Here is a 25,478-nt window from a genome sequence, read left to right as displayed (position 1 = left end):
TCATCTAGTACGGGACGTGGCCCAAAAAATATATATCTTAAACAAGACCACCAGGCATTCCTTCTTCGGTGCCTATCTTCTGCTGGCATGGAATCTGGCATGGGTAATGGCATAGGACCTGGCATAGGCACTGATATGGAATCTTGCACTGGTAGTGGTATTGGATCTGGCATGGGAGCTGTCATGGATCCTGGCATATCATCTGGAATTGGTGCTTGTCTGGGTACTGGCATGGGATCTGTCAAGGATGCTGTCACAGAAGTTGGCATAGGTGCCGGCGTGTAATATGTCTCGTCATCTAGTACGGGACGTGGCCCAAAAAATATATATCTTAAACAAGACCACCAGGCATTCCTTCTTCGGTGCCTATCTTCTGCTGGCATGGAAGCTGGCATGGGTAGTGGCATAGGACCTGCCATAGGCACTGATATGGAATCTTGCACTGGTAGTGGTATTGGATCTGGCATGGGAGCTGTCATGGATCCTGGCATATCATCTGGAATTGGTGCTGATCTGGGTACTGGCATGGGATCTGGCAAGGATGCTGTCACAGAAGTTGGCATAGGTGCCGGCGTGTAATATGTCTCGTCATCTAGTACGGGACGTGGCCCAAAAAATATATATCTTAAACAAGACCACCAGGCATTCCTTCTTCGGTGCCTATCTTCTGCTGGTAGGTAATTGGAATATGGTGGTGGCATGCGATCTGGCATGGGAGATGGCATGCGGGCTGGCCTGCGAAATGGCATGTCAAATGAAATGGGAGCTGGCCCACGAAACCTATATCTTAAACGAGACCAGAGGCTCATTGCTCTTGGCGTGGGAGCTGGCATTTCAGTTGGCATGGGGGCTGGCACGGGATCTAGTATGTGACTTGACATGGGAGCTGGAATGATATCTAGCATTGAAGCTCGCATGGGGTCTGGTATTGGTTCTGGCGTGGGAGTTGACATGGTTTCTGGAATAGGTACTGATATGGTATCTTGCATGGGAGCTGGCATTGAATCTATCATGGGAGATGACATAGGCGCTGGCATGGATGCTGGCCTGCGATTCGACATGGGAAGTAGCCCACAAAATAAATACCTTAAAAAACGCCAGCAGCAACTCTTCGTTCTATTGTCATCTTCTTCTTCTGGTGGGTTCTGTAATGATGGTGCTGGCACGGGTGATGACACGGGTGATGGCACGTGTGGTGGCACGGGAGGAGGCACGGGTGGTGGCACGGAATGTGGCACGGGTGGTGGCATGGGATCTAACATGTGAGCTGGGATTGGTTCTGTCATGGTAGCTGGCGTGGTTTGTGGTATTGTACCTGGCTTGTCTTCCATGTATCCTGGTAAGTCTGCAAGAAGCAAAATAAACTTGATTGTTATGCATGTGTCACTGCATTCACTTGCTTTCAGTGAATGACATAGACCTAGTAGTAAGGCGAGGATACGTATTCAACTGCATAATTTACTCTTCATTTTCAAGTCATACAAAATCATTTTGTACATGTTTTGAACGACAGTAGTAACGAATATACAAAATTAACTGTATCTTTTTTTCATATTTCAGGCGTTCCTGTGTATATTAACTATTGAGCATGCTATGCAGCATATTTTCAGGACTTCATGGCATAAAGCTCCAAATTAGCATACTTGGTAAAAACAATAATAATCTTAATAAAATTGTCAGCACATAATATTTTTCTCTTAACTGTACTCGATGGCGGAAATTCCTTGCATATGCAATGTGGATTGGCAAAACCAAAACAATCACACTATGCATTTGTTCCATTGCACTACTGCGCAACAAGAACCATTTCCAAAGACATCTATCTACCTGACTTCATCATCATCCATACAAGTTTTAGGTCATGTGGTCTATTAGATCTCATAATAAAGAGTAATTTTCTCTCAAACTCTTTATGGGGCTTCCCAGAAATCTTTTCCCCTAAGATAGATAGTGAAGCATAGCTTTTGGGATTCTGTGGGATCTCATACATCGCAAACGTCTCATGCAATTGTTCTCATATTTTGTATGAAATTGAGTATTGATTACAGGCCGAGTTCTTCCATTACTTCATCGCTGCGCTTATGGTCTCATTTTTATATAATACTGTTCTTCGCATAAATCTTATTTCATTAGCTGTTCTTTCCCCTTAATATATTTGCCTCACTACCATAAGTCCATTCCTGTGGAGTAACGGTCACCTCGTTTGGTCGCGAAACCAAGTGGTCCGAGTTCGAATCCCGATCGGGGCAAGTTACCTGGTTGAGGTATTTCCGGAGTTTTCCCTTAAGGGAATAAGAGCACATGCTGGGTAACTTTCGGTGCTGGACCCCGGACTCATTTCACCTGGATTATCACCTCCATTTCATTCAGACGCTAAGTAACGTGAGATGTTGATACAACGTCGTAAAATAACTCAATAAAATAAAAAGAACTGCCATAACAGAGTAAAGGGTTTGTTGAAGTCGTATTCTAGTGCTTTTCTGTACCAGGGAAGGTTTCATTACTCTATTGATCATTTACATAGTCTTGGAGTGTTTTACAGTTTTTCTCATTATTCTAAATAATTATCAAATGTTAATTTGTAGCCAATATATGTAATATCATTTGCTCTTTCTAAAATTTTGTCTTCCAAACATATTTTACTAGGGACAAGCTATTTTCGCCAGAAGGCGAAACTTTCTTTTTCTGTATTATTTCCATGTTATATTTTGCAATGATATTTTACTAATGTACTGAGTATTGTAGATCATTTTCTGTAGGTGCTATTAAAACTAGGTTATCCACAAATATTAATTAACATATTTTTAAATATCTGTTTATCTCCAACTCTTTATATCGCATGGCTCTCCATTCCTGAATAATTTTTTTCGTGTGCATTATAAACAGAAAAAGAGAAACACCGCAAATCCGTTTCAATCCTATGTTAATTTCGAGCTATTCTGAGGTCGTGTTATTCATTTTGTCTAAAATTAAATTTATCCTACCTGACTTAAAAATCCCATAACCACCTTCTCCTGTTTCACTTATTCTCAGTTGGCATCTCTTTTGATAAGTTTATTCATACACACTAACATCTATGATCGTATCACGTGTGTAGGATCTTTGGGTATATCTGTAGGCCATGGACTTTTGTTCTGACTCTGTTTTTATTGTCGTGTGTTATAAATGGCTTGTGTTCATGTAATTGATTTAGATTTTATTTTAATGTTCATGATATTGGTGATTAAGGGTGTTATGAATCATGATATGCAAATTTCCAATCCAGTATATGCCTTCGTGACTGAGGGAAACCATGAAAAACATGAGTCAAATTGGCTGGGCACGGAGTTTTAACCCAGAATTTTTCGAATATGGGCCTAAAACATTACCAGTTTTCTTTATTGCTTATCCATTTTTGTAATTTTATTGTTAGTTACAATTATAACAATAAACTTTACATTACAATAGACTATTAGGTCATGCTGTGTTGTGCAATACTGTCCAGTTGTGCAATTAAACGGTCTTCGGAGTAAACTTTGTTACTTAATCTTTCATCCAGTGTTCGCACTATGTAAGTTTTCGGGGCACTGTACTGGAATGTGACGCTTTTTAGATTGTAATAATGGTGAGGGTATACCTTGCACCAAAATATATGACGGTCTTTCTTCCTGGAATTGTAAACCCTCGTAAATCCCTATCTTCTTAACCCTTAGGCGCGTGGCATAAATACAATGTGATAATGACTTCAGGAATTGGCAACTCAGCTAAATTTTATATAAGTGTCTATCTGTAGCATACAAGAGACGTCTAATTTGGGTCGGATGAGATCGGTCGAGATCGGTCGCGCTGTGAGGAGTAGAAATTTTCAGGTGTAGCTAGCTATATTGTATGTCGAGTTCTTATTGGCTACCATCGACTAATGTGTGATTCGGAGACAAATAGAAATGTCGCTCTCAAACATTCCATGTGACGTCATAGAGAGGTCGGGCTTCCCGATCAGCTGTATGCTCTGTGCTATTGAAGAGAGATAAACGTTTCAATTTCGATTATAAAGTAATTCATTTCACTTATAGAATTAGTTACAAAACACTTTGACATTTCGACGGCTTAGTGTCAAAGGACACTATCGCCAAAAATCGACTTTCTGAATTATTTGTAGTATCATGTTGTACAAAGTAGCCTTTATAATAGTGTGAAAGTAATATGTCTCTACAAGTGATAGTTTTTTTTTGTTTTTTTTTTGTTTTTTTTTTTTTTTTTTTTTTTTTAGATAGTGTTGTGTTAATTTAGACAGATGCTGAGTGTCAAACAACACTATCTAGACTTAGTTTTCTTTGACAATAATAAAATATAAACTAGAAGAACACTGAGTTGAGATAGTGTTCTTTGTCTCTAAATTATTTAACATTTCTAAGATTTTATTGGTGACACTTCCTCAGAACATACAACCAAGAATGTAATACAATCACCATACTGTTTATTGTTAAAGATTTGATAATTTTTTTATTAATAGAACACGCATTCTTAAATCAATTCAGTTTGTAAGAAGTTTACAGTTTGTAATAAACGTTCTATATCTGGACTGTACACCTTAATCAAGGTAACAGGGTTGATGAATTGGTATTAAATGATAAAACATAGGTAGCACAGTAAGCCTAAGGTTGCGGTGCATCCGGATCAATGATGAGCCCAAATGTTGGGGGGAGGGAAATTCAGGAATGCTAATGTTCAGACAGAAAACCTTTCATATTAACGTCATATTTTCAAAAATAATTTTAATATAGCTTTTCATAATCCCAGAAAGCATCAATGCAATAAATGTTATAAATATGATCACATGTTTGAACTTAAGAAGATAGAAACGGAGGCAGTTCGTCAGTCCCACATTGAAAGAAAGGAAGCAGCTCAAGTAAAAGAAAATTACAAAATTATGGCATCAGTGAACGTTCTTTACTTTTTTTAATTTTATTTCGAAGCTGTGCGCTACAATCCAAGTTTTAAAATGGAATGAGTGTTTTATAAACGTAGATTAGCTGTAGGCCTATATAATTTGACCGTGTATGCTGTAGCCAACAGAACAGCACAAAATTTTATATGAAACGAGATAATTGCAGAAAGGGAAGCTGCAGTAGTACCATCACGTCTCTTTGCTCAAATGAAAAAACTGCAGAATGGTAAAAGGTTCTATTTCATGTTCGATACTTGTGGAGGAATGTGCTTATATCAACCATGCTCCTCTACGCTGCGAATGTTTTTGACATACCTCAAATTGAACATATTTTTTTTAACCAGGACATTCACAAATGGACACAGTCCACGCGAACATTGAAAAAAAAACAACCAAACATACAGAAATATTTGATCCATCAGGGTGATACACTATACTTTAAGCTGTATCAAAAATAGAAGTGAAACAAAGTGATTTAATTATGTAAGAGAAATTCAGAAGACATTAATAAAGAACAAGAAAGTTGACACTAACGGAAACATTGTAAGATGGCTGGATATAGTGTGGTTCCAGTATCGGAAAAGTAACAGTGAACACTTATTATTTAAATTCAAGTATGATGAAGAATTCCAAAAATTCAATGTACAAAGCAAGATTACACTTGGATTTAGGCTGGATAATCGTCAGCTTAAACCAAAGCATCAAGGAGCACTAAAAATATACAAGATTAGAAAATTAAAAATCTATTGCAACTGTGTAAACAGAATATTTTACCAGGAAATTACCAATTCTTTTACAATAGTTTAAAAATGGAGAACAGGAAATCGTAATATAAGATACAGTACTCAAAATGAAGAGCAATGAGTGATTATAAAATTAAGAGGAAATTTCAAATTTTTATATGAGAGGTGTAGATATTGATACTATTCAAAACATAAAATACTGAATCAAATATAATATAATATATTCATATTATAATTTTATTCAATGTCATTTAGGGCACAAATTCTGAGTTAAGTGTGTTTTCTTTTCATTACGTGCAGACAGACTTTTAAATGAACTGAATTTGTAGAATTCATTATTTTTTAAATAAATTATCATTAATTGAATAACTTTTTCGTCCAAACCCTCATCAGCTGTGGTATATTAAAGTAACATTAGCAATATTTAAAAACACTGATGTTCTAAAATGCAATGTAAAAATGAAGATAACTTTGCTCTTTTATTATTTTATAAATGCACTGTTAAAATTATTATTTCAAATAATAGTATAAATTGATCTAATAATGATAATATTATGCTTTTATGCTGCGTAAATAATATTAACTGGTATTTTTATAATCTTACTGATATGTTCTAAGTTTAGATAATATTCCTTTATGAAGAAGAAGAAATTGATATTTGCTGCTCACCACAATAATTAAATTTATTAATTTGCATTGTCAAATAGCTATAATTTTTTATTAAAATGTTTAAATTCAATATTTTGGCATTTATTTTTAACACTGTCTACTAAATTGAAAGCTTCGTTAGTAACAAAGAACACTATCTCCAAAATGTGTTAATTTTTAAGACAATACTAAAATATTTCTAGAAAATATGTACTGTATTGTATTGTCTTTAGGTTTATATTTGATATATATATACAGTATATATGATTTAAATTTTATCAACATATATCTTAAATTAAAGCAGTAACAATAAAATATACACAATTAAACTGTTTTTTGCCTCCCCTGTAAAGTTGTGATTTTGGAGTTAGTGTCCTTTGACATTAGGCGTCGATTTATTCTAAGTCTCAGATATTGTGTTTCTCTTGAAATGAATAGGTGTAGTGGTCTAATAAGTGTTACATACATTTGTACGCCAATTGCTTTTAGACCTACACTTCTAAAATGTATCTTATTTATAATTAATAAGTAATGATTGTACAATAAAACATTAACGATTGTACTGTTGGGTCGAGTGAAATCAGTCGCGCATGTGTGATTTTGGTTCGATGCTTGTTTCCTTCATGTAAGGTTCCTATATTGTACTAACATAATATGAATATCCCCACAAAAAATTGATTAAATCCAACATAAATAATTAATATAAGAACATCATTAATAGTATGTTATGAAATACCATATAGGTCACTCACCATTTAAATCCAATCTACAAATGAATGTGTAGATACCAGTTTTTCACTTTACACTGCTGAACTGTACATCACTGTATATAAATCTTGCCACCCATAGATAATGTTAGGATAAAATGAATAAACTGTCTTATGAAGAAACGAATTTAACAAATACAATATTACTAAATAACAAACAAACAACAACACTAAAGAAACATGAACTGTACATATATTTTATTGATCTGTTTCCTTTCTTTGCAAAAGTGACAGAGAAATATTTAGAACTTCTTTGCGGATTGGCTTGCTCATATCAGATTTGTTTTTGTATTTCTCTTTTGTTCAAAACGGTCAGTCTGTCGAATAGTCTATCTCTGGTTAATTTTATGAGAGTTGATATGTCTTTGTCTAGTCTTCTTGTTTTTTTTACAGTGCAGGTATATGTGCTTTAGAGCACTACGTTGCATCCGTTCTATGTGCATATTAATATCTATACCACAATTATTTCCTACGGCAGCAGGCCCAACACACTACGTTCTTCATGCAGTAGTAGTAAAATATTAAAAAAATAATGATAATTCAGTATCACCTGTTAAATACTGAAGGATTCCTACCAAAAGTTTAGCATAAGTGTTCTCGTCATTTTCTGTATGAAGAACTCGTAAATACTTGTATGTTACTGGCTGCTAGGTTAAATCGTTTATTTTATTCCTAATGTTCTTACTCCATACTTTTTCTATGTGCCAGGTGTAAAACAAGCGTTTATCGGGAGGGCCCATCGCAGTTACCCAAGCTTTATACAGTGCGATCCAAAAGTCCCTCCGCAGCTCCATTAGTTGTAGTAATCCTGTAGACAGCTGGTACGTAATCTTGTAGAAAGTTGACATTTTCCCATTAATTCCGGTTTGACAACCTCACATCCCCAGTCAATCATATGCTTAGCGGCCAGTGCTGCCACTTGAATTCTCTGCCTGGTGGATTCTCGGCTGCACCGTGGCTACAGAAGCACTGCGGAGAAACTTCTCGCTCGCACTGTAGTAATATCTATTGCCCAGGCACTTGGAAGTTCTTCATTCGCCTTCTAGCTTCCCGGTATAATTTAGAGTCCTAATCCAAAAAATTTGATGCCAAAGCTGGACATTTTCGTAAACCTTTATAAAATTCTTCTTTCATGTCACTCATGAAGATTTTGTGGCCAGGATACCAATTTCTTGTTTAACACAATTAAAAAACAAAAGATAGCACATTTTCATCTGTCCTATTAGATATTAAGAAAGTCCCTGGAAATCCCTGATTCATTTCATCAACTGTCATTATTGCGATAAGTTGAAATCCATAATCACCCATACCATGGGTAGGCCCTACCATCAATAATTGAGGGGTTTGCCGGAAAAAGGGCGTATACGTCAATATGGCTAAATGAGATACATGCAATCTAAGATTTTAAAACGCACCTGAATAAAATGTTATACACGCATGCAGCCCTTTCCTGCAGGTATGTACAGTACAATCAAAACAAAATTCCGCTATTATAATTAGCGAATTATTCACTACATTTTAAACCGTTTTTCCGAAGAAGGGCATATAGGTCTATCCGCCTTTCTTCCGGCAAAGCCCTCAATTATTACTTTCTCTGAGCCATATGTTTTTAAAATTTCTCCCTGGGCTTTGTATTATAAGAACAAAATCTTCTTCTTTCAAAAAATGTGCTGTCATGTCAGGAGCAGTTCCTTGTGGCTTATAATCAGGGAAAGGAAGTTCATGCCCTAAAAATGTGAAGAATATGTATGCATTTATGCCGTAAAAATTGTTGATAAATATGCTACAAAGTATTCATTATCAGTCTGAGATTATTTTAACAGAATAATAAGGTATAGGTAACTTACGTTTAGTCTATGGATTTTGAAATGCTAGCCTCATTGCTGAATGTTCCATTTATGCTGTTACAGTTCACAACTAAGCAGTGTCGTATGTTTTCTGTTGTCATTCTTTGCCTGTTGTCTCTAAGCATAGCTTTGTAGCGCAATAAATTTCGTTCTACGTCACAAGAAGTAAGAAGGGCTTGCACAAAAGCTGTGAGCTGTTCTACAGAACATTTTGTTGGTTTTTGGGGTGTTTTTCCTTCGAGAATATCTTGAATTTCTTTAAGTTGATAATATCCAGGGTTTTTGGAAAGAATATTTGCTGTTTTCTCATTCACTTTATCTCCTACATTTTTTTGGAACTGATGTTAAACTGGATATTGTTCTATCGAAATCTGCTCAAGACTGCAGTAAAGGAATACTAATTGCTAACTCAAGAGGCTCCCTATGGGGGCGCCATCGTTATGTTCAAAATTCATAAACATAAATTAGTCGTGTTTACAAGGTTACATACTTTTAAAAATGAGGGAAAGACAAATAAACATACATAATAAGCAGGTTCCCTGCATAAATGTTAAAATATGATGCTTTTATAAATAGATGCAAAATATGCACATTAATGCACAATAAAAGTAATATAATTGTATTCAGAAATGTGTGATTCATGTAGATAATCTTTCAGCATATTCAAACAATGATAGAGAATAAATATGCAAATACATGAACTTCCTTTCCCTACTTATAATACAGAATACACTGATCACTGCTTTCTGTAACTTCCTGTATCCAGCATTACGCATCCCCTCTTCCGAAAGATTGAAGGCTTTCTCAGTATTATACAGTCCTTTTTAGTTAAGAGATGTACTGTTTCTAAACTGGATTCTGTGACAGAGTCTCGTATCTCATTCAATATGGTGTCAAATGGTATCTTGTTAGCTATCTTACTGGCTGTTTCCAGGCGCTGAGAAGAAGAGAGAAACAAATGGCCAAGGTCACTTCCATGCCCAACATGTGTGTCCGTAAATTATAACTTCCAACTCTCTTATTTTCATACTGGCCGGACAAAAAGCATTAATTTTTGCTGCCCTGTATTTGTATATATGCCTTTGTCTGTTTCACGTAGGCATGTAATACTCAACTGTGGTAACAGGAAAAATAGTGATGCTTAATGTTACTTGCTGTTTTCTGACACGCTCTAACTTACTGTATATAAAGTTTTCTCTGGTCTCCACTTCTGTGTTTTTCTTCCATTTATGAACTTCTTCTAAGTTTAGAAATGTTTCCGATTTAGTTGTGATATATTATGAATTTCATTATAATGTTTTAATCATTCATATTTGGTTGTTTCATATGAACAAAGAGAGCAATGATGTTTTGATACATTCTTACGCGTCACTGCTTCTAACTGATGCACCTGACTTTCGTGTTATTTCAGAGTTTGTTTTCTTGATTACTGAGCATCACACATTTCACATTTAAAGATTTTGTCACTTTTAAACCTATTATATACAATATTATGTTTTTTTTTTTTTTTTTTAATTTCATGCCTTTTAAGATTCTTCACATGATTGAACTGCGCGTCATAATAATCGCACTTGAAGGACTTGCTTACTTTCACAACATGCTTTACTTTCTTATGAGTTTGTACATTACGTTTATAAGAAAACTGAGGAACCACAAAACTTACATAAAAAGTATGGTTATTACTAGTTACATTATATCAATACACATCTAAATAGCACAAATAAATAGAGAAACAAATTTAACAAATTACAGAAAAAACACAGACAATTCTATGAGATTTCGAAGGCTGCCGCCAGGATGATGGCATTGGCCTACACGATATAGACCACAGTCTAATACGCGTATATATACACATACACGAGATGGCTCTTACAACGGCAGACGACCGATCTCGACCAATCTCTCCCGACCCATCAGACACGCAGAAATTGAGACTCCTGTTTGCTACAGCTAGACGCTTGTAAATTTTACCCCTTGCTCGTTTCTACAGTTAAGTGGTGAAAGGTGTGAAGGAAGGGCGTCATGTTTTGGAGCAAAGTATAAATGTAAAGGTGTCGGCTTTATATGCAATGGAGTCATTCCACGTCAGACCGGACAAATTTTTGATCTCATATTTTTAGAATTGTTTGAAACTTCTTGTATGCTTTCTAAGGGTAAAAATAAGAGACCCATATTATTTTTCTTGGCCCCAGTTCTGGTTATTTTGAGATCTATACAGCATCAAAATTATTGAAAAATTGTACACATTGGCATATACAAACATTCGTTTCTCCCATTATGTGTATCGTATGAAATCGAGGTTAGTTTCATTTGGAAGGTTAAATATCAGGCTTTTAGCCTGTGTATAATCACTTTCCATTTTTATGTATTCACAGTACTTTATGCCATAATTATTATATAGGTTAATTTTGTTGTTCATAATGTTAGCAAACTTAGAATACCATTTTTAAATTATCAGCATGTTCTCCATTTAATTATGTGTAAGTAGACCAAAATTTAATAGTGGAAAAGCAATAAATGACAGAGTAAAAAAATACTAAATAAATACGCGCATAGAGCTCTGTTGCGCTCTTAATCCCTTGTAGCGGCACACTGTTAACTGTTGGCTGAAGTCTGGCATGCGACATCACACTGGCGACTGTCAGTCCTATTTGTTTATGTCTGGAGAAGATTGGCTGGGATATACAATACCATACCTAATCCAGGTCCAAGGCGGAATGAATTCTCTTCAGTTTGTTCCGAGATTTTCAAACGTTAGGGCATTAATAACACTGTACTATAGTATTACCGCGAGTGTGTGTGGCGTAGTTTCTGTTATTGTTTTTAGTTGGTGCAATTAGTGTGTAGGCTAATCACAATGAGTAATAACAGAACCTAGACATGATCAGTGTTTTAATCCTTTCAAAATAAGCAATCATAGTCGTAGGTTTAAGAAAGGGAAATTAAGGTGCGTGACTTCCAACATGCTTAAAAATTGAAAATGCAACACATTAAGTTGTCGTACAATCTTAGGATTTGTGAAAATTGTCGTAAGAAAATTTTGTTAATGTCAAATATTAGTGAATCAAGTGCTGTTCAAACCAGCAGTGTTGATATCTTAGGCGGTTCTAGTGTCCAGAACATTGAAGAAGAAACAACAGGCAATTCGGAAATTGATAAATAATTCAGAGGTGTCAGAGGTGTCAGTGACGGACATTGATAATTTTAATGAAAGTTTGATGTCAAGGGTGAGACATCAATTAAGAAGAAGAAATTATCACAGAAGAATTATCCCTAACAGAAATATCAGAAAATAAAACAGACACATAAGGAAAAGATTTTTCGCGTTGAGAAAAAAGGAAGTAGAAACAACACCAGATGAGAAGAGTAGCGGTGACATAATTAATAAGCTACCAGAGTGTTTCGGAAACACTATTGACTTCTGTCAATACTATATATTTGAAGAGTGGTCATACAGTAAAATTAGGGAACACTGTGATGCATCTAATCACATGATCAGTGTTGCAAAAAACTTAGCTGCAGAGAGGGGAATTCTCTCAAATCCAGAATCTAGAATTGGATAAACTTTAGACACATCCATAGTGGAAATGTACTTAATTGACCATTACACTAATAATGATATAAGTCGCATCATGGCGAGAAAGTAAAACTTCGTTTCTGTAAAAGAAGACGGCCACAAAGTACAGAAACAGAAAAGATTATTGTTATCAGATTTAAAAGAAACATTTTGAGCTTTTAAGGTTAAATATTCAGACATACAAATTAGTTTTTAAAAATTTGCGGAACTAAGACCAAAACAATGTGTGCTTCCTGGAGCTAGTAGTACTCATTCAGTCTGTATGTGTGTGGTCATCATGAGAATATAAAGTTGTTAATTGATGGTGGAAACATTGCGAAATTAACAGCCAATCTACGACTGAGAAATTACAAAGATATGATTTCACAGATTGTATGTAACCCTGTATCCCTTAAATTTTATTTTTATTCCTTCAATCGAACAAAAAATTTGACAGAAATAAAAAACATCAAGGTTAAATTTCCTTTATATTTGTCCTGTTTGAAGTGGAATGACTCAATGAAGATATTTGGTGGCCAAGGAGGTGGAACTCCATGCCGAAGATAACTCCCAGATCTTGTGAGAAGAAAGTAATTATAGAGGATTTCACGTTAAGAAAAAAGCATTGATTATAGGCCTATGGGTCTTGCCTAATACGAGCGCTCCAAAGGTCGCTCACATTAAAATTATGGTGTCTATATTGAGTAATGCAGTTGGAAAGTGCTATCGGCTATCGCATCATGTTGCTACAGCAACAAACCTTGTCGTCATTGTGATGTGTATGTATACACTGACGCTTGCAATAGTTCTTTGTTTATTGCTCGGCAAACATGTCGTTTTCCAAAGAGCAACGAGGTTTCGTTGTTGAACATTATTTTTCCAGTCGTCCTTGTACACGTGTTGTAGACGAATTATCCGGATGTGGTAGTGCCCAACAATTCGACCATAACGAGAGTAATCGTCAGTTTCAGGGAATGTGGATCAGTTGCAGACAAGAAGAGAACCGGGAGACCGGCCATTTTAACTCCTGCTAAACTGGCTGAGGTGAGAAATGTGATGGAGCGTTCGCCTTCAAAACGTTCGCGGAGACTCTGAGCTCCACTCTTAGAGTTCATGTGGAAGTGCTCAGAGAGCGATGAAGCGGTTACATTTTCGTGCTTATCATGTACGCAGTGTTCAAGAATTCAAGGAGCCTAATAAACAAAATCGCGTAGTGTACTGTAGCTTACATGGTTGCGGTCATTAGTTGACAACCATGGAATTGCAGAGCTTGACCGTGTGTTCTTCACAGGTGAGGCGTGGTTTCACCTTAGTGGTTACATGAACAGTCAAAACTCTCGAATTTGGTCCACCGAAAATCCACATGTGTTCCATGAAACCCCCTTACACTCTAAAGAAATTGGAGTGTAGTGTGCCGTTTCACGTCGTCGTATAGTGGGCTCCACTTTCTTTGAAACTACAGTGCCCAGTGTTGTGTACATAGATATCATTATACAGTTTATTGCGCTTCTTGACAGTGATGAATGTGATTGTTGGTTCCAGCAGGACAGTGCCATATGTCACACATCTAATGAAACCATGCAGTTTTTGCGCGAGCTTTTGGGTGAGCGTATCATTTTTCGAAGATTGTAGCGTCCATGACCTCCTATTTGACGTCCCCAGATTTCTTTATGTGGGGTTATCTTAAAGGAAGGGTATACAAAAACAGACCGCACACTCTGGAGGAACTAAAGAGTACCATAACAACGGAGATTAACAACATCAGTGTACGCGTGCTCAAAAAAGTGGCCGCAAACATGGTAAAAAGAGTTCGTACATGCCACTGTAAGTATAACACGGTACATGTCATGAACTGGATGCGCGGTAGCAAACTCTGTCTCTGGCGTCAGCCGTTGTACAGACCGCTTATTTAGTCCTGACAGCTCAGCGACGCGAAAGAGGGGAAAAGTTCCGGAGTAGAGATAAGGGCGAGCGGTCGGTAAAGGAATGCAGTACAGCTTAATTGTACTGGAAACATGCCGCTCCACCGCACGCATGACATCCCGATCGCTTCGAAGGCAAGCGAATGAATAACCCATACACCCCTTGGCGTAACTAAATGCATTCGCCTGATCTAGGCGCACATCTCCGGCGACTGTCAGGACTAAATAATCGTACTGTACACTCCAAGTGGCGGGGATTACCAGTCTTACAGTAGTTTGAGGGTTTGAGTGAAAATTGTTTGTTTTTTGTGTTTGTAAATAGTGATTGTACATATTTTTGTGTTAGGTTTAATAGAGCTACTTCATTCTGTACATACAAGTAAGTTTCATCATAAGGTCATTTGTTTTAATAATAATTTCTGGAAAATGTTAATATAAATAATGTTTATGCTATCTTTCTCAGTCAAAATATGTCCTACGACCGTATATTGCATAACTGAAATATAAATTTAATTGGTCTAGTTCTAAGGACTAACATTATGACGTACTATTGAAAGTAGCTATTGCGAAAACAAAACAAGAAAAAATGCCTTTTGTATGCGCTATTGCTACCTGCTCAAACAGCCTACAACAAGGATTTCTGCCCGCGCGAGTATCACTTTCCACAGATTCCCTAAATAAGATGTGCGTAGGAAAAGATGGGCATATTTGTGTAAAAGGGAAGATTCTTTCAATGAAGAAAACGCAACAGTCTGATCTTATCATTTTGGTGAAAATTATTATGAAAGGGATCTTAAAACGGAGCTTCCAACTTTGAAACATAAATGGATATTACGTGAATGAGCTGAACCCCATCTAAATAGGCCTATACCGAATTCTAATCCCGAATCAAATAATGATCCTTCAGAACGCCGGAGAGGAGAAATAACAAAAAGATCCTAGAAAATGTGTTGGATTCCAGCGTCTCGAACACGGGAGAAAATTATTGTCCTGCAATTAATAATGGAAATGAACAAGTGTTCACTAATCCTAGTATCTCTGACACGAAAAAATTGATATTTTGAAAAAAAAATTGTTGAAATCCGAAAATGAGATGCTTTCGGACCAAATTACAGAGCTAGAAGAAACTTTGAAGGAATTAAAACATGAAAATATGCACTTAGAAGCCCGTATTAAGACTTTTGAAAATGAAAGTATTAAATTATCCTCCATTTTCAGTCCTCAAAAAAATCCGTGTTAATAACTAGAAGAGCAGTAACTTGAAGGGGGAAAAAGTCGAAGATGTTGCTGTAGCAGTCACGTTACGAGCTCTGTCTAAAACGCCTATGATTTTAAAAGACAACTTAAATATCCATTACCTTCTCCTCGAACATTACAAAGGCATCTCTTCACCATAAAATGCATGTAGGTTTGATCTCTTTTAGTTTTGAGATCTTAAAATATAATATAAATAATACGATTGACATGGAAAAAGACATAATAATAATAATAATAATAATAATAATAATAATAATAATAATAATAATAAATGCAAGTGCAGCATAGCATTTCTTACGACAATACATTTGACTGTTTAGCAGGCTTGTGTACCCACGGGGCGTGAAACGCTCGCGTCAATTTAAAAATATCGTGATTGCTCCACGCCAGTTCCTTCTTGCTGGAAAGCGTGGTCCGTTCACACGGAAGGACAAAGTAGTCAGTCGAGACGTAGCCATGGTTAGTTGCTGAAGAATGTATGGCAGGGATCGGAGAAAATGTCATCGTGATCATTAGCAATAGTGCTGTCGAAGGGGCAGCGCAGTAAACTGTCTTTGCTTCACTCTCTCCCTTCCAATCAACTCCCCTACAACTCCAGTACACAGACATCTATCAGTGGATACCTGATTATATTAGATTGTTTCTTTCTCAAAACCTTCAACGTCTGTTCGGAAACGTGTGTTTAAGGAAGAATGGGAGGAACAGTAGGTGTGCATATGGTGACAATGTAGACGCCTCTTCTGTTCTAAAATTATAATAGACACTTAAAAATCAAACATCTAGCGACATTACGACACGTCATAAGATTATCACGAAATCATAGGTAAGCATGAACATGTCCAATGTAATTGTAAACGGAAATGTATGCAGTAGAAAATAAGTATAAAAATAATTTTCTTTTCGTAGGGCTAGACGGAGTCAAGCAATTAAAATATAGAAGAACGAAATTCAAATAACAGTTCCAGTATTAAATTATGATGGAACAAACTGAGTCAAAGGGAACTCCATGCAAGTTATATTATTGCTTTGGAAATCGCAAAATAAGGAAGGGGGGCTATCAATTAATTTCAAGAAAATAAAATACATGGTTGTGGGTAGTCGCAGCAAGGTAAATTTAGATACTGGGGATACACAAATAGAAAATTCTGAATCATTCAAATATTTGGGTGTTACCCTCAACAGTCAGGCCAAAAGTGATGAAGATAATAATAAGATTGGCCAAGGAAAGCGGGCCATAAGACAATTAAATACACTCCTGTGGAATGACAAGGTAACAAGGAAAACTAAGACAAGTATATATAAAACTATAATAGAAATTATATGTACCTATGGATCTGAAACTTGGGAAATGAGAGACAGGATGAAGAAGAAATTGTTGGCTCTAAAAATGGATTACTGGCGCCGTAGTTGTCAAGTTTCGAGGATGGACCACATTAGGAATCAGGATGTCCGAAATATAATGCAGGTATCAGGAGATATCTTACAATCAGTGGAAACTAAACGCCTGATATGGTATGGGCATCTCCAGAGAATGTCAGCCGACCGCTGGCCTAATAAGGTCTTCAACTGGACTCCCCCGGAAAAAAAGAGAAGAGGAAGGCCAATGAAGAAATGGAGCGAGGAAGTTCAGGAGGATATGGTCTGCAGGGGTCTACAAATGGGCGATTGTCAAAACCGGAGTACCTGGAAGTTGAGAAGCGGGAGACGGCGACAGCCGTAAAATTACTCGCAATACATACATACAAATCGCAAAATCATTGAAGTGCTAAAATAAAAGACAATTCATTAAAACATGTCAAAATAAAGTTGCTAACATTATTTGTCCCGAATAATCTGATGTTTTTAACAGTATGAAATTATCCACACAGACATTACAAAGGAGGATAAGGGATATTGAAACACTAGCTGAACGAGAAATAAAATCAAAGATGCATGAACAGTGGTCTAATCTCTCGTTTCAGGTGAAAACACAGATATTGATGCAGTATAAATGGTAATGTTCATCCGCGGAGTTACGAATTATCTCTCTGTATAAGAATATTTGCTCGATGTCATTACACTCGAAGGAAATACAATAAGAGAAAAGTTATGCCAAGCATGAAGAAAATATATAGAAGAAACGAATCTGAACAGAAAGTAATTAGTATCTATAGTAACATACGGGACTCGAAATACGACTTTAAAAAAGTCTACTAAGTGGAGTAACGTGATATTAAGAGAGCTGGAAATAAGTGAGGACATTAAACGTTGTCATTGTATAACACACCAGACTGGCTTAGAATTATTTAAAATGCTCTCCATAGAAAATATCTATAGTATTATCATAGGTCGCCTGACGCGACCCTACATAGCCGCTATGTTTGTCTCTACATTCGATATATTTCCGAACAATTTTTTTCTGAACGAAAACTTGTAAAATCTAAACAAAGATCGTGACTAGCAGACGAAAATTTACGAGTTGTATTAAGAGTGGCAATTTGTGAAGTATTTTCCTAGGTTGTTGTAGCACAGCAAACATAAAGGTGAAATACAATACAATCTGTTCATCTATAAAACAATATTGTGTAGTCTACGTCAGATGATTGGGTTGAGAGTCCGCCACTGGGATCCGAACGGAGTGCTCTATACTCCTCGACTAATATTACATCTTACGTACTGCGGCTTGCGTCCAGTGATGTCATCGCGAGTACAAAATTGCCGACGGCTGGGTTATATGTTCAGTTTCAGCGAATGAAATCGTTTCTTGCAAAGAAGAAAACACAAGAGAAGGAGATGGTGGGTTAGGCAGTGGACACTACAACGCAAAGCTTTGGGAGCTTGAAGATTTATTGAAGGAGAACTTAAAAATCATCCTGAGGATTTCAAAAATTCGTTAAGAATGACAGAGGTACAATTTGAAGATTTGTTTGAGCGAGTTCGACTTCTTATAACAAAATATGACATAAAAACTGTATGAAACAAACAATAACTGCCAAAACAGAACTAGAATGTCACTTGAAATAGTTTATTTTCATTAACCAGGCAGCTTTAGGTTTGTAGATCTCATCGGTAGACTTTTCTGATCTCTCACTCTCAGAAATTTTCCTCATTTCCTGGCAAAAAACTTTTCAAGTTTTTAAATTTCATTATAAATTCCTTCGGTCCAAATGTTGGTATATTTAGGGTAGCAGACATTCGTTTATCCGCTGCTGCTTGTTTATCACGATCCCGATGCTCGCCCAATGTTGGATTGTACAGAACATGTTTTATTTGATACCTATAGTTCCAAAAATTGTATTGTATCACTCTTACTAAATCTAAAAACAAAGCTAACAAGACATCTTGCTTCACTAAAGCCAGGCGGCTTACGACTGAAAATCAAACATGTTTGATCCCGTCACGACCGAATCGTGAGCTTTTGACGTCACCGGCAAGCTTACTACACCGCGTTCACATGGATAGTGGCTTACGAAAGCGTACTTGACAGAAGCGTTTCACGCCCCGTGGGAAATGATGATACGCATTCTTATAGATAATATTTTACGATCCGACAGCGCAGTAACCCCTGCCATTCTTCATACTGCTGTATATGAATTGAAGAATATAGGCCTAAGGATGAGAGGATTCGTAAATGACATGGGGCCGCGTAATATGTGGATTCTGTTAAAGTTGGGTCGTGTCCAAAATAAAACCCAATTTCAGAATACTAACGTTCCTGAAATAAGTATATGGGCTTTTTGTGATGTGCCACATGCGCTGAAATTCTTAAGAAACGATCTTCTTGATAGTGGTTTTGAAATTTGTGAATGAGAATACATTTTTAAAACTTCTGAATTACAACAAAAGAGATCTGAAATACACATACAAGATACAAAATGATCATTTAACTCTGTGTGGAATGGAGAAGCAAAATGTAAGAAAGGTCGCAGAAGTTCTTTCTAATACAATATCCAAAACCATTTTGCACCTTATTCCCGAAGAAAAGCATGTATCAGAATTCATAAAATGTGTTAATGATGGATTCGATGTGTTGAACTCTAGCCAGCCACTAAATATAATTTAAAGATCATCTACGGCATAGAAACTGAAAAACAGGATCAAGTTTAAGATTAATTATTTCAATTGTTCAACTTAATGCGTGTAGTGGTAAGAAAGTTATTTTGCCATTTCAGAAAGGATTTTTGATTTTTATAAAGAGTGTTCGAGGTCTGTTTGAGGAACTGAAGAGAGACAACTACAAGTATCTTATGACATCTAGATTAAATCATTTCCGTCAGTAGCTAGCTGTTTCCAGCAAGATAGACCTATTCTTATATAACAGCTTCATGTCAGAGTTTTTAATTTATAGATCCTAAAGCACAGTTTAGGAATCACAACACAACTTTTCTGCTCCATTTTATAGTTTTTCTCAGAATTGAATAGTAGAACAGATATTGACTTACTCTGTGTACATATTTGTTCTATTGAATGATGCAAGAGAGCTTTCACACAGCCTCCTCTAGCATTTTCCTTTCTTCCTAGTGTCACCAAGTACAAAGTGCTGGCCATCCTAACTCCTCTCTTCTTTCGTATTTCGAAATCTAAAGAAGACGCCATCCTCCCTATATAATACGCTCTCTCCTACTGTTAAATTATTTTCATCTTCAACGAAAGACTTCGGAAGCTCTCTGTTGCTTCTTATTGTACCGTAAACCCTTGTCTTTCTTTCAAGAAAATGCCGTAGATAGAAGTTCGGTTCCAGAAAGTGTATATCGTGTCTATTTCTAATCTCTTTCCTTCAGTAGCATATGAGTATATTTCCATGTTACATATACGTTATGACCTCACTTACCATTCTCACGAGTATGCCGTGTTTTACTAATTTTCCAGAATTGCATGTCCATACTCTTAGACGGCTTCTCTAAAGAATAATTTCCTCATTCAGGGACAGTTTCAACTGAAATTTTATTGACGGTTTGTGAATGTGTCTGTACGCTATAAATTTTTAGGGGAAGGAGGGGAGAAGGATCCAAAGGTAATAAGAAACTTCCTATCCAATAATATGTTACGACAATTAAAAGCCTGTGACTTAATCTACAAAAGTTGACATATGACAAAACAAACCCTTACGTAAAACCAGAAATCTCCGTGGCCCCCGACACCTACAGCTGACCACCTAACTATGGAGATTTCCGTAGCCAGACGCCAATGTTTTAAGTAATAGTGCTCATTGTATTTTGCTGCGTGTATGCATATATTATAGTGTTACTGTTTTCCTCCGTTTTTAATGCATGTCTGTGGCGCGTAAGCTTTCACACTTTGTACAACGGATGACGTAGAGAAGGGCGGGGCTTGCCTCGTAGTCTGCGCGTGGCGAGTACCGTGTTATAGCCTACCTACCGTGGTATAGGTCTCGGAAGTAGAGAATACCGAAGGAAGGAATGCGAATGAAACAATGCGATAAGGAAGAGCGGCGGACAGGAAAGGTCATGAGATAGATTAAATGATATTCAAGAGTACAGTCGGAAGAGAAATGACATCTATAGAATGAGTCTTGCGTTATGATAGTTACATCACGACTTTAGTTTGTTCCGTTGCATGTGAATACGTGACTTGTATCGCACGGTATTATTATTTCATTCATAAACATATGTTACGCGTTTAATTAGCTTCAAATTTTTCTCTTGCTACGTTCTTCATTTCCACAACTGTGTCTTCATATGTTCATCTTGTTGGAAGAGACAGTACTTCAATCGGCCAGCATTTCTCGCCCCCTCGGCGTGCCTACATACACACGTCAAAACAGACAGCAACGCCACCATTGCTTTTCGGTAATCGTTCCTTGCGCGAGCTATACATGCGTTACTGAACGGGGCTGCAATTTTCAGCATATGTTGTGAAAAATGATGTAACTTAAGTTAAAACTGATGTAAGTAAATGTAACAAATTCATCTTTATAAATATATGTGAACGTATTAGGACATAAATACAGACGGTATACCAAAAAAATTGTTATAATAAGGTCTACCCATTTATTCATCCATAGAAACCTATTAAGATGTGCGCTACTTTTGGATCGCTCTGTACATTGTACAAGCTATGTGATAGGTAGACGTTTCTATGGCAACTGGTCATTTGATGGAATAGCCCCATATATTCAATGCTTTTTTCTTAAAGTGAAATCTTCTATGGGGGATTCTAAATAGACAGAGTAATTAAATAACATTATTTCATGATATGAATACTAAGCTTTAGGTTGTTCCATGTTAATTTATCTACGTAGGCCTATTTCCATGATTTCAATTTGGATTAAGTTCAACAATCCTTTGATGATTTTTCACAATAACATGAAGCTTCAAAATTCAGGTTTCTCAAAACTTTAAATTTTGAGTTGTTTTCTTTTCTAAATGGGCCGTCGATATTGTATTCCTCCTCTGACTGTCTGCACACTTGGTTAAGAAACAACGATTTAAAAATATGATACGATTATATTTACTGTCATATTAAAAAGCTAGAGAATTTCATGTTAAAATGTTTAATGTTCTTGCTTTCTCTCAAGAACCTAATGTATTTTAAACTTCAAACATTTAAGAATAGATTCTACGAATTGTGACTAATTCAACAAGTGAATCGGGCGACTAGTGAGAACTGGTTACATGACATCTCTGGATAAATGCCATATTCGCTACTAATAAGAATTCAAGTCTCCTGAACTTGTGCACAGAGTCCGTAGATATCCAGAGTACCACAATCCTTTGCGCCGGAAAACCGACAAATCAGTCATTGCAATTCCAGCGCAGCGCTCGCTATTTGTCGTATATGCTACAGTTGTATAGGAATGAAATAATATAGTCTAAGTCAGAATCAAATAACCTACTCTTAATTTTAAGGGCCACGGACACTGCCTAAATTGAGCTTTACTTTAAATATTCCTATCCCAAGAGTGTTGAAATGGAATAACAATGGCGGCCGATTAGCTGATTGCGCTACTCTGGGTATCCACGAGCTGCTTGTGCATAGCTGAAAGCAATTGTATACTTCGGGATGTAAACAGTTACTGTACCTTCCCGGCTATCGAATTGGAAATAATGAAGTCCAGCCTCCAAATTCTTCAGATTCTGCGGGTCCCCCTGCCTGACTCTCTTCTCCCACTCCGCATTCCAGTTGTTAAATGCCCGCTGTTGGTCGCTGCTCGAAGCCTCCACCATCATCGGCGTTTCCATCTTGTCATTTTCTTCTTGTCGATCTAAAAGGAAGTGTAATTCTTGGTTAAAATCTTCGTAATACACTGATTGGTAACTACGAAGAGGATAAATGGGTAGCTACTGTCCAGCTGAATGCTTATGTCGCATCCCGGTTTGCCCCAAACGTTTCTCCTGTCCTCTCTGTAAGAACTAGTGGATACTCTTCTCTGCAAATATTTGCTGTACAGAATTGGAAATTTACGTAGTATTATACAACTGTTTAAAATAATTTAAAAGAAAGGGCACGGTTAAGTAAGTAGGCCTAACTGCTATGTGATTTCCCCTGTTTGGACGACCCTGCGAAATAACCACTCGGACGGACAGTAGTATGGTAACTTGTACGTCTCCAAACTATTAAAAATAAGTGAATCATAAAAGTGAAGTCTGAAAAGGAATCAAAAGATGAATCGCATAGTAACGGTTACTTCTAGTATAGGTACAGTATAACCTAAAAGAAAAATACATTCAGGGAACTGAAATGATGGAAGTTTAGACTTTCATTTAAAATGAAATTAATTTATCCATATTCTTTTATTCACAGATGGCTCCTAAATGTTGTGTGATTGTGTACCAGCAATTACCAGAGTGCTATAAGTGAGAGTGTTATGTTACAGTTCTCAAATTTCCAAATGAAAAGGATAAGTTATGTGACTAGAAGCTACTCGTATATCTCGAAGTGTCTTCACGTCAACAAAGCATTCAATTGTTTATATTAAACACTTTGAAATATAAGAATTAGACACGGATTATCATTTAGTTGTATCCCCTATTAGAATACCATAACCATGGAATAAAAGAAAGAATAAAAATTTCAAGCAAGAAAATAATAGGCTTAGGTCTATATTTAAAATAGATTTATTGAGAGAAAGTAGTATTCAATGGCTTTATGAATGTAGAATAAAGGAACACCTTCAACAAATCAAAATTTCAGGAAACATAGAAGAAGAATGAAATAACTTTACATATATTTAAAAAGAGGCTGCATTTGAATTTAGTGTCCTAAAAATTATAGGCAAAAGAGAAAAAAAGGCATACCAAAATCGAATGAAGATATCAAAAATGGTAAAGGGGAAGCATATCTCCGATTTTTACAATAAAAAAACTTGAAGATGAAATAGTACAGTAGAAAGTGGGCAATTGCATTGATTAATGCACAAAATCCCTTTATCCTCGCCAGATATGCAATAGCTTCCCCTACATAATCTGCGGTCTTTAACCGTAACAAAAAATACATTCAGTCATTCAGTCATTCATTCATTCATTCATTCATTGTTCTCCCAAGTCCAGGTTTTCCACTGCAAACCCAGCGTTCTCCAATCTTTCCTATTTTCTGCCTGCCTGTTTGTTTCCTCATATGATCCATATATCTTATTCTCGTCTATCATCGCAGATCTTTTTCTGCCCCCAACTCTTCTCCCTTTCTCCTTTCCTTCCATTGCATCCTTCAGTAGGCAGTGTCTTCTCAGCCAATGACCCAACCAATTCCTTTTCCCCTTCCTGATCATTTTCAACATCATTCTTTCTTCACCCTCTCTTTCCAACACAGCTTCATTTCTTATTCTGTCTGTCCAATTCTCATGTTCCATTCTTCTCCATATCTACATTTCAAATCCTTTTATTCTCTTCTCTTCACTTCGTCGTAATGTCCATATTTCTGCTCTACAAAATGCTAAACTCCATACGAAGCACTTTACTATCTTTCTTAGTTCTTTTCCCAAAGGTCCGCAGAAGATGTTCCTTTTTCTATTAAAAGCTTCCTTCGCTATTGCTAGCCTCCTTTTGCAACTCCCCACTATTTTCCCACCTCCCTCCTGATATTCCCATCACATCCACTCTGTTTGTTCTTATTGCTTTCTTCAAATTTTCCAACTTACCTGGCTGCAGAGTAGCTCCTGTTCCAGTTGCAGTCGTCAGTCTTCTTTCTTCTTTTTCATGTTCTGGCATGAATCGTCCTTCTCCTGTATCCCCCACCCGGACATCCGATTGGGGGGATAGTTTACGTCCGGAATTTTTTACGGGAGAAAAACTCATCATGCAGTTATTTGTAATACTATTCTTCTTGGGATAAATAAATGCGGAAGCTTCCCATTGCTTTCCGCACACCACTCTCTCTTTCGCATCTTAAAAGATCCCAGGGGGCCCCAGCGTGGAGGTGAGGAGAGTGGATTTGACTAATTAGGCCCTCCGGACTTCACCGAAATTCACCACAAGGGTTAAATATCAGTTCCATCAGGGTTTTTGACCCGATCAGAGACCGGGAAATCCCAATTAGTCTTTGCCCCCCTTATTGAGTCTAAAGCATTATGAAGGTCATCGATGTGAAAAGGCCAACTAAGATCCTTATCGAACATGATACCAAGAAAGTTAGGCTTCCAGGATGATTTATGATTAAAGTTATGTCATTGAAATACTAGATATGTGAAATTAACATTATTACCTACTAAGAAATAAACATGATGTTCTGGCTACATTAAGAATAAAATAATTAGAACGACACCATTTTTAAATTCACAAATACCATTAATTATTAATTTTCAGTTTGCGCAATACCTAGATGTGAAACAGGAACAAGATGAAGTTGAACTTATGTGAAGATTAAAGAAACTAGC

At 36.6% G+C, this 25,478-nt stretch overlaps 1 protein-coding gene across 1 annotated transcript; it reads right to left on the bottom strand.

The window, feature by feature from the left end:
- Positions 1–625: 625 nt before the first annotated feature.
- On the bottom strand, positions 626–25,352 carry LOC138715767 (diacylglycerol kinase kappa-like). Its single transcript, XM_069848814.1, has 4 exons — positions 24,744–25,352; positions 22,689–22,871; positions 794–1,345; positions 626–735 (listed from the first exon to the last, which is right to left on the bottom strand). Exons 1-4 carry the CDS (start codon positions 24,901–24,903, stop codon positions 626–628), a joined length of 1,005 nt encoding a protein of 334 aa, XP_069704915.1. The 5' UTR covers positions 24,904–25,352.
- Positions 25,353–25,478: the final 126 nt, after the last annotated feature.

This window comes from Periplaneta americana, chromosome 15 (genome assembly GCF_040183065.1).
Source record: "Periplaneta americana isolate PAMFEO1 chromosome 15, P.americana_PAMFEO1_priV1, whole genome shotgun sequence".
NCBI lineage: Eukaryota > Metazoa > Arthropoda > Insecta > Blattodea > Blattidae > Periplaneta > Periplaneta americana.
This window is presented reverse-complemented; position numbering and strand designations above follow the sequence as displayed.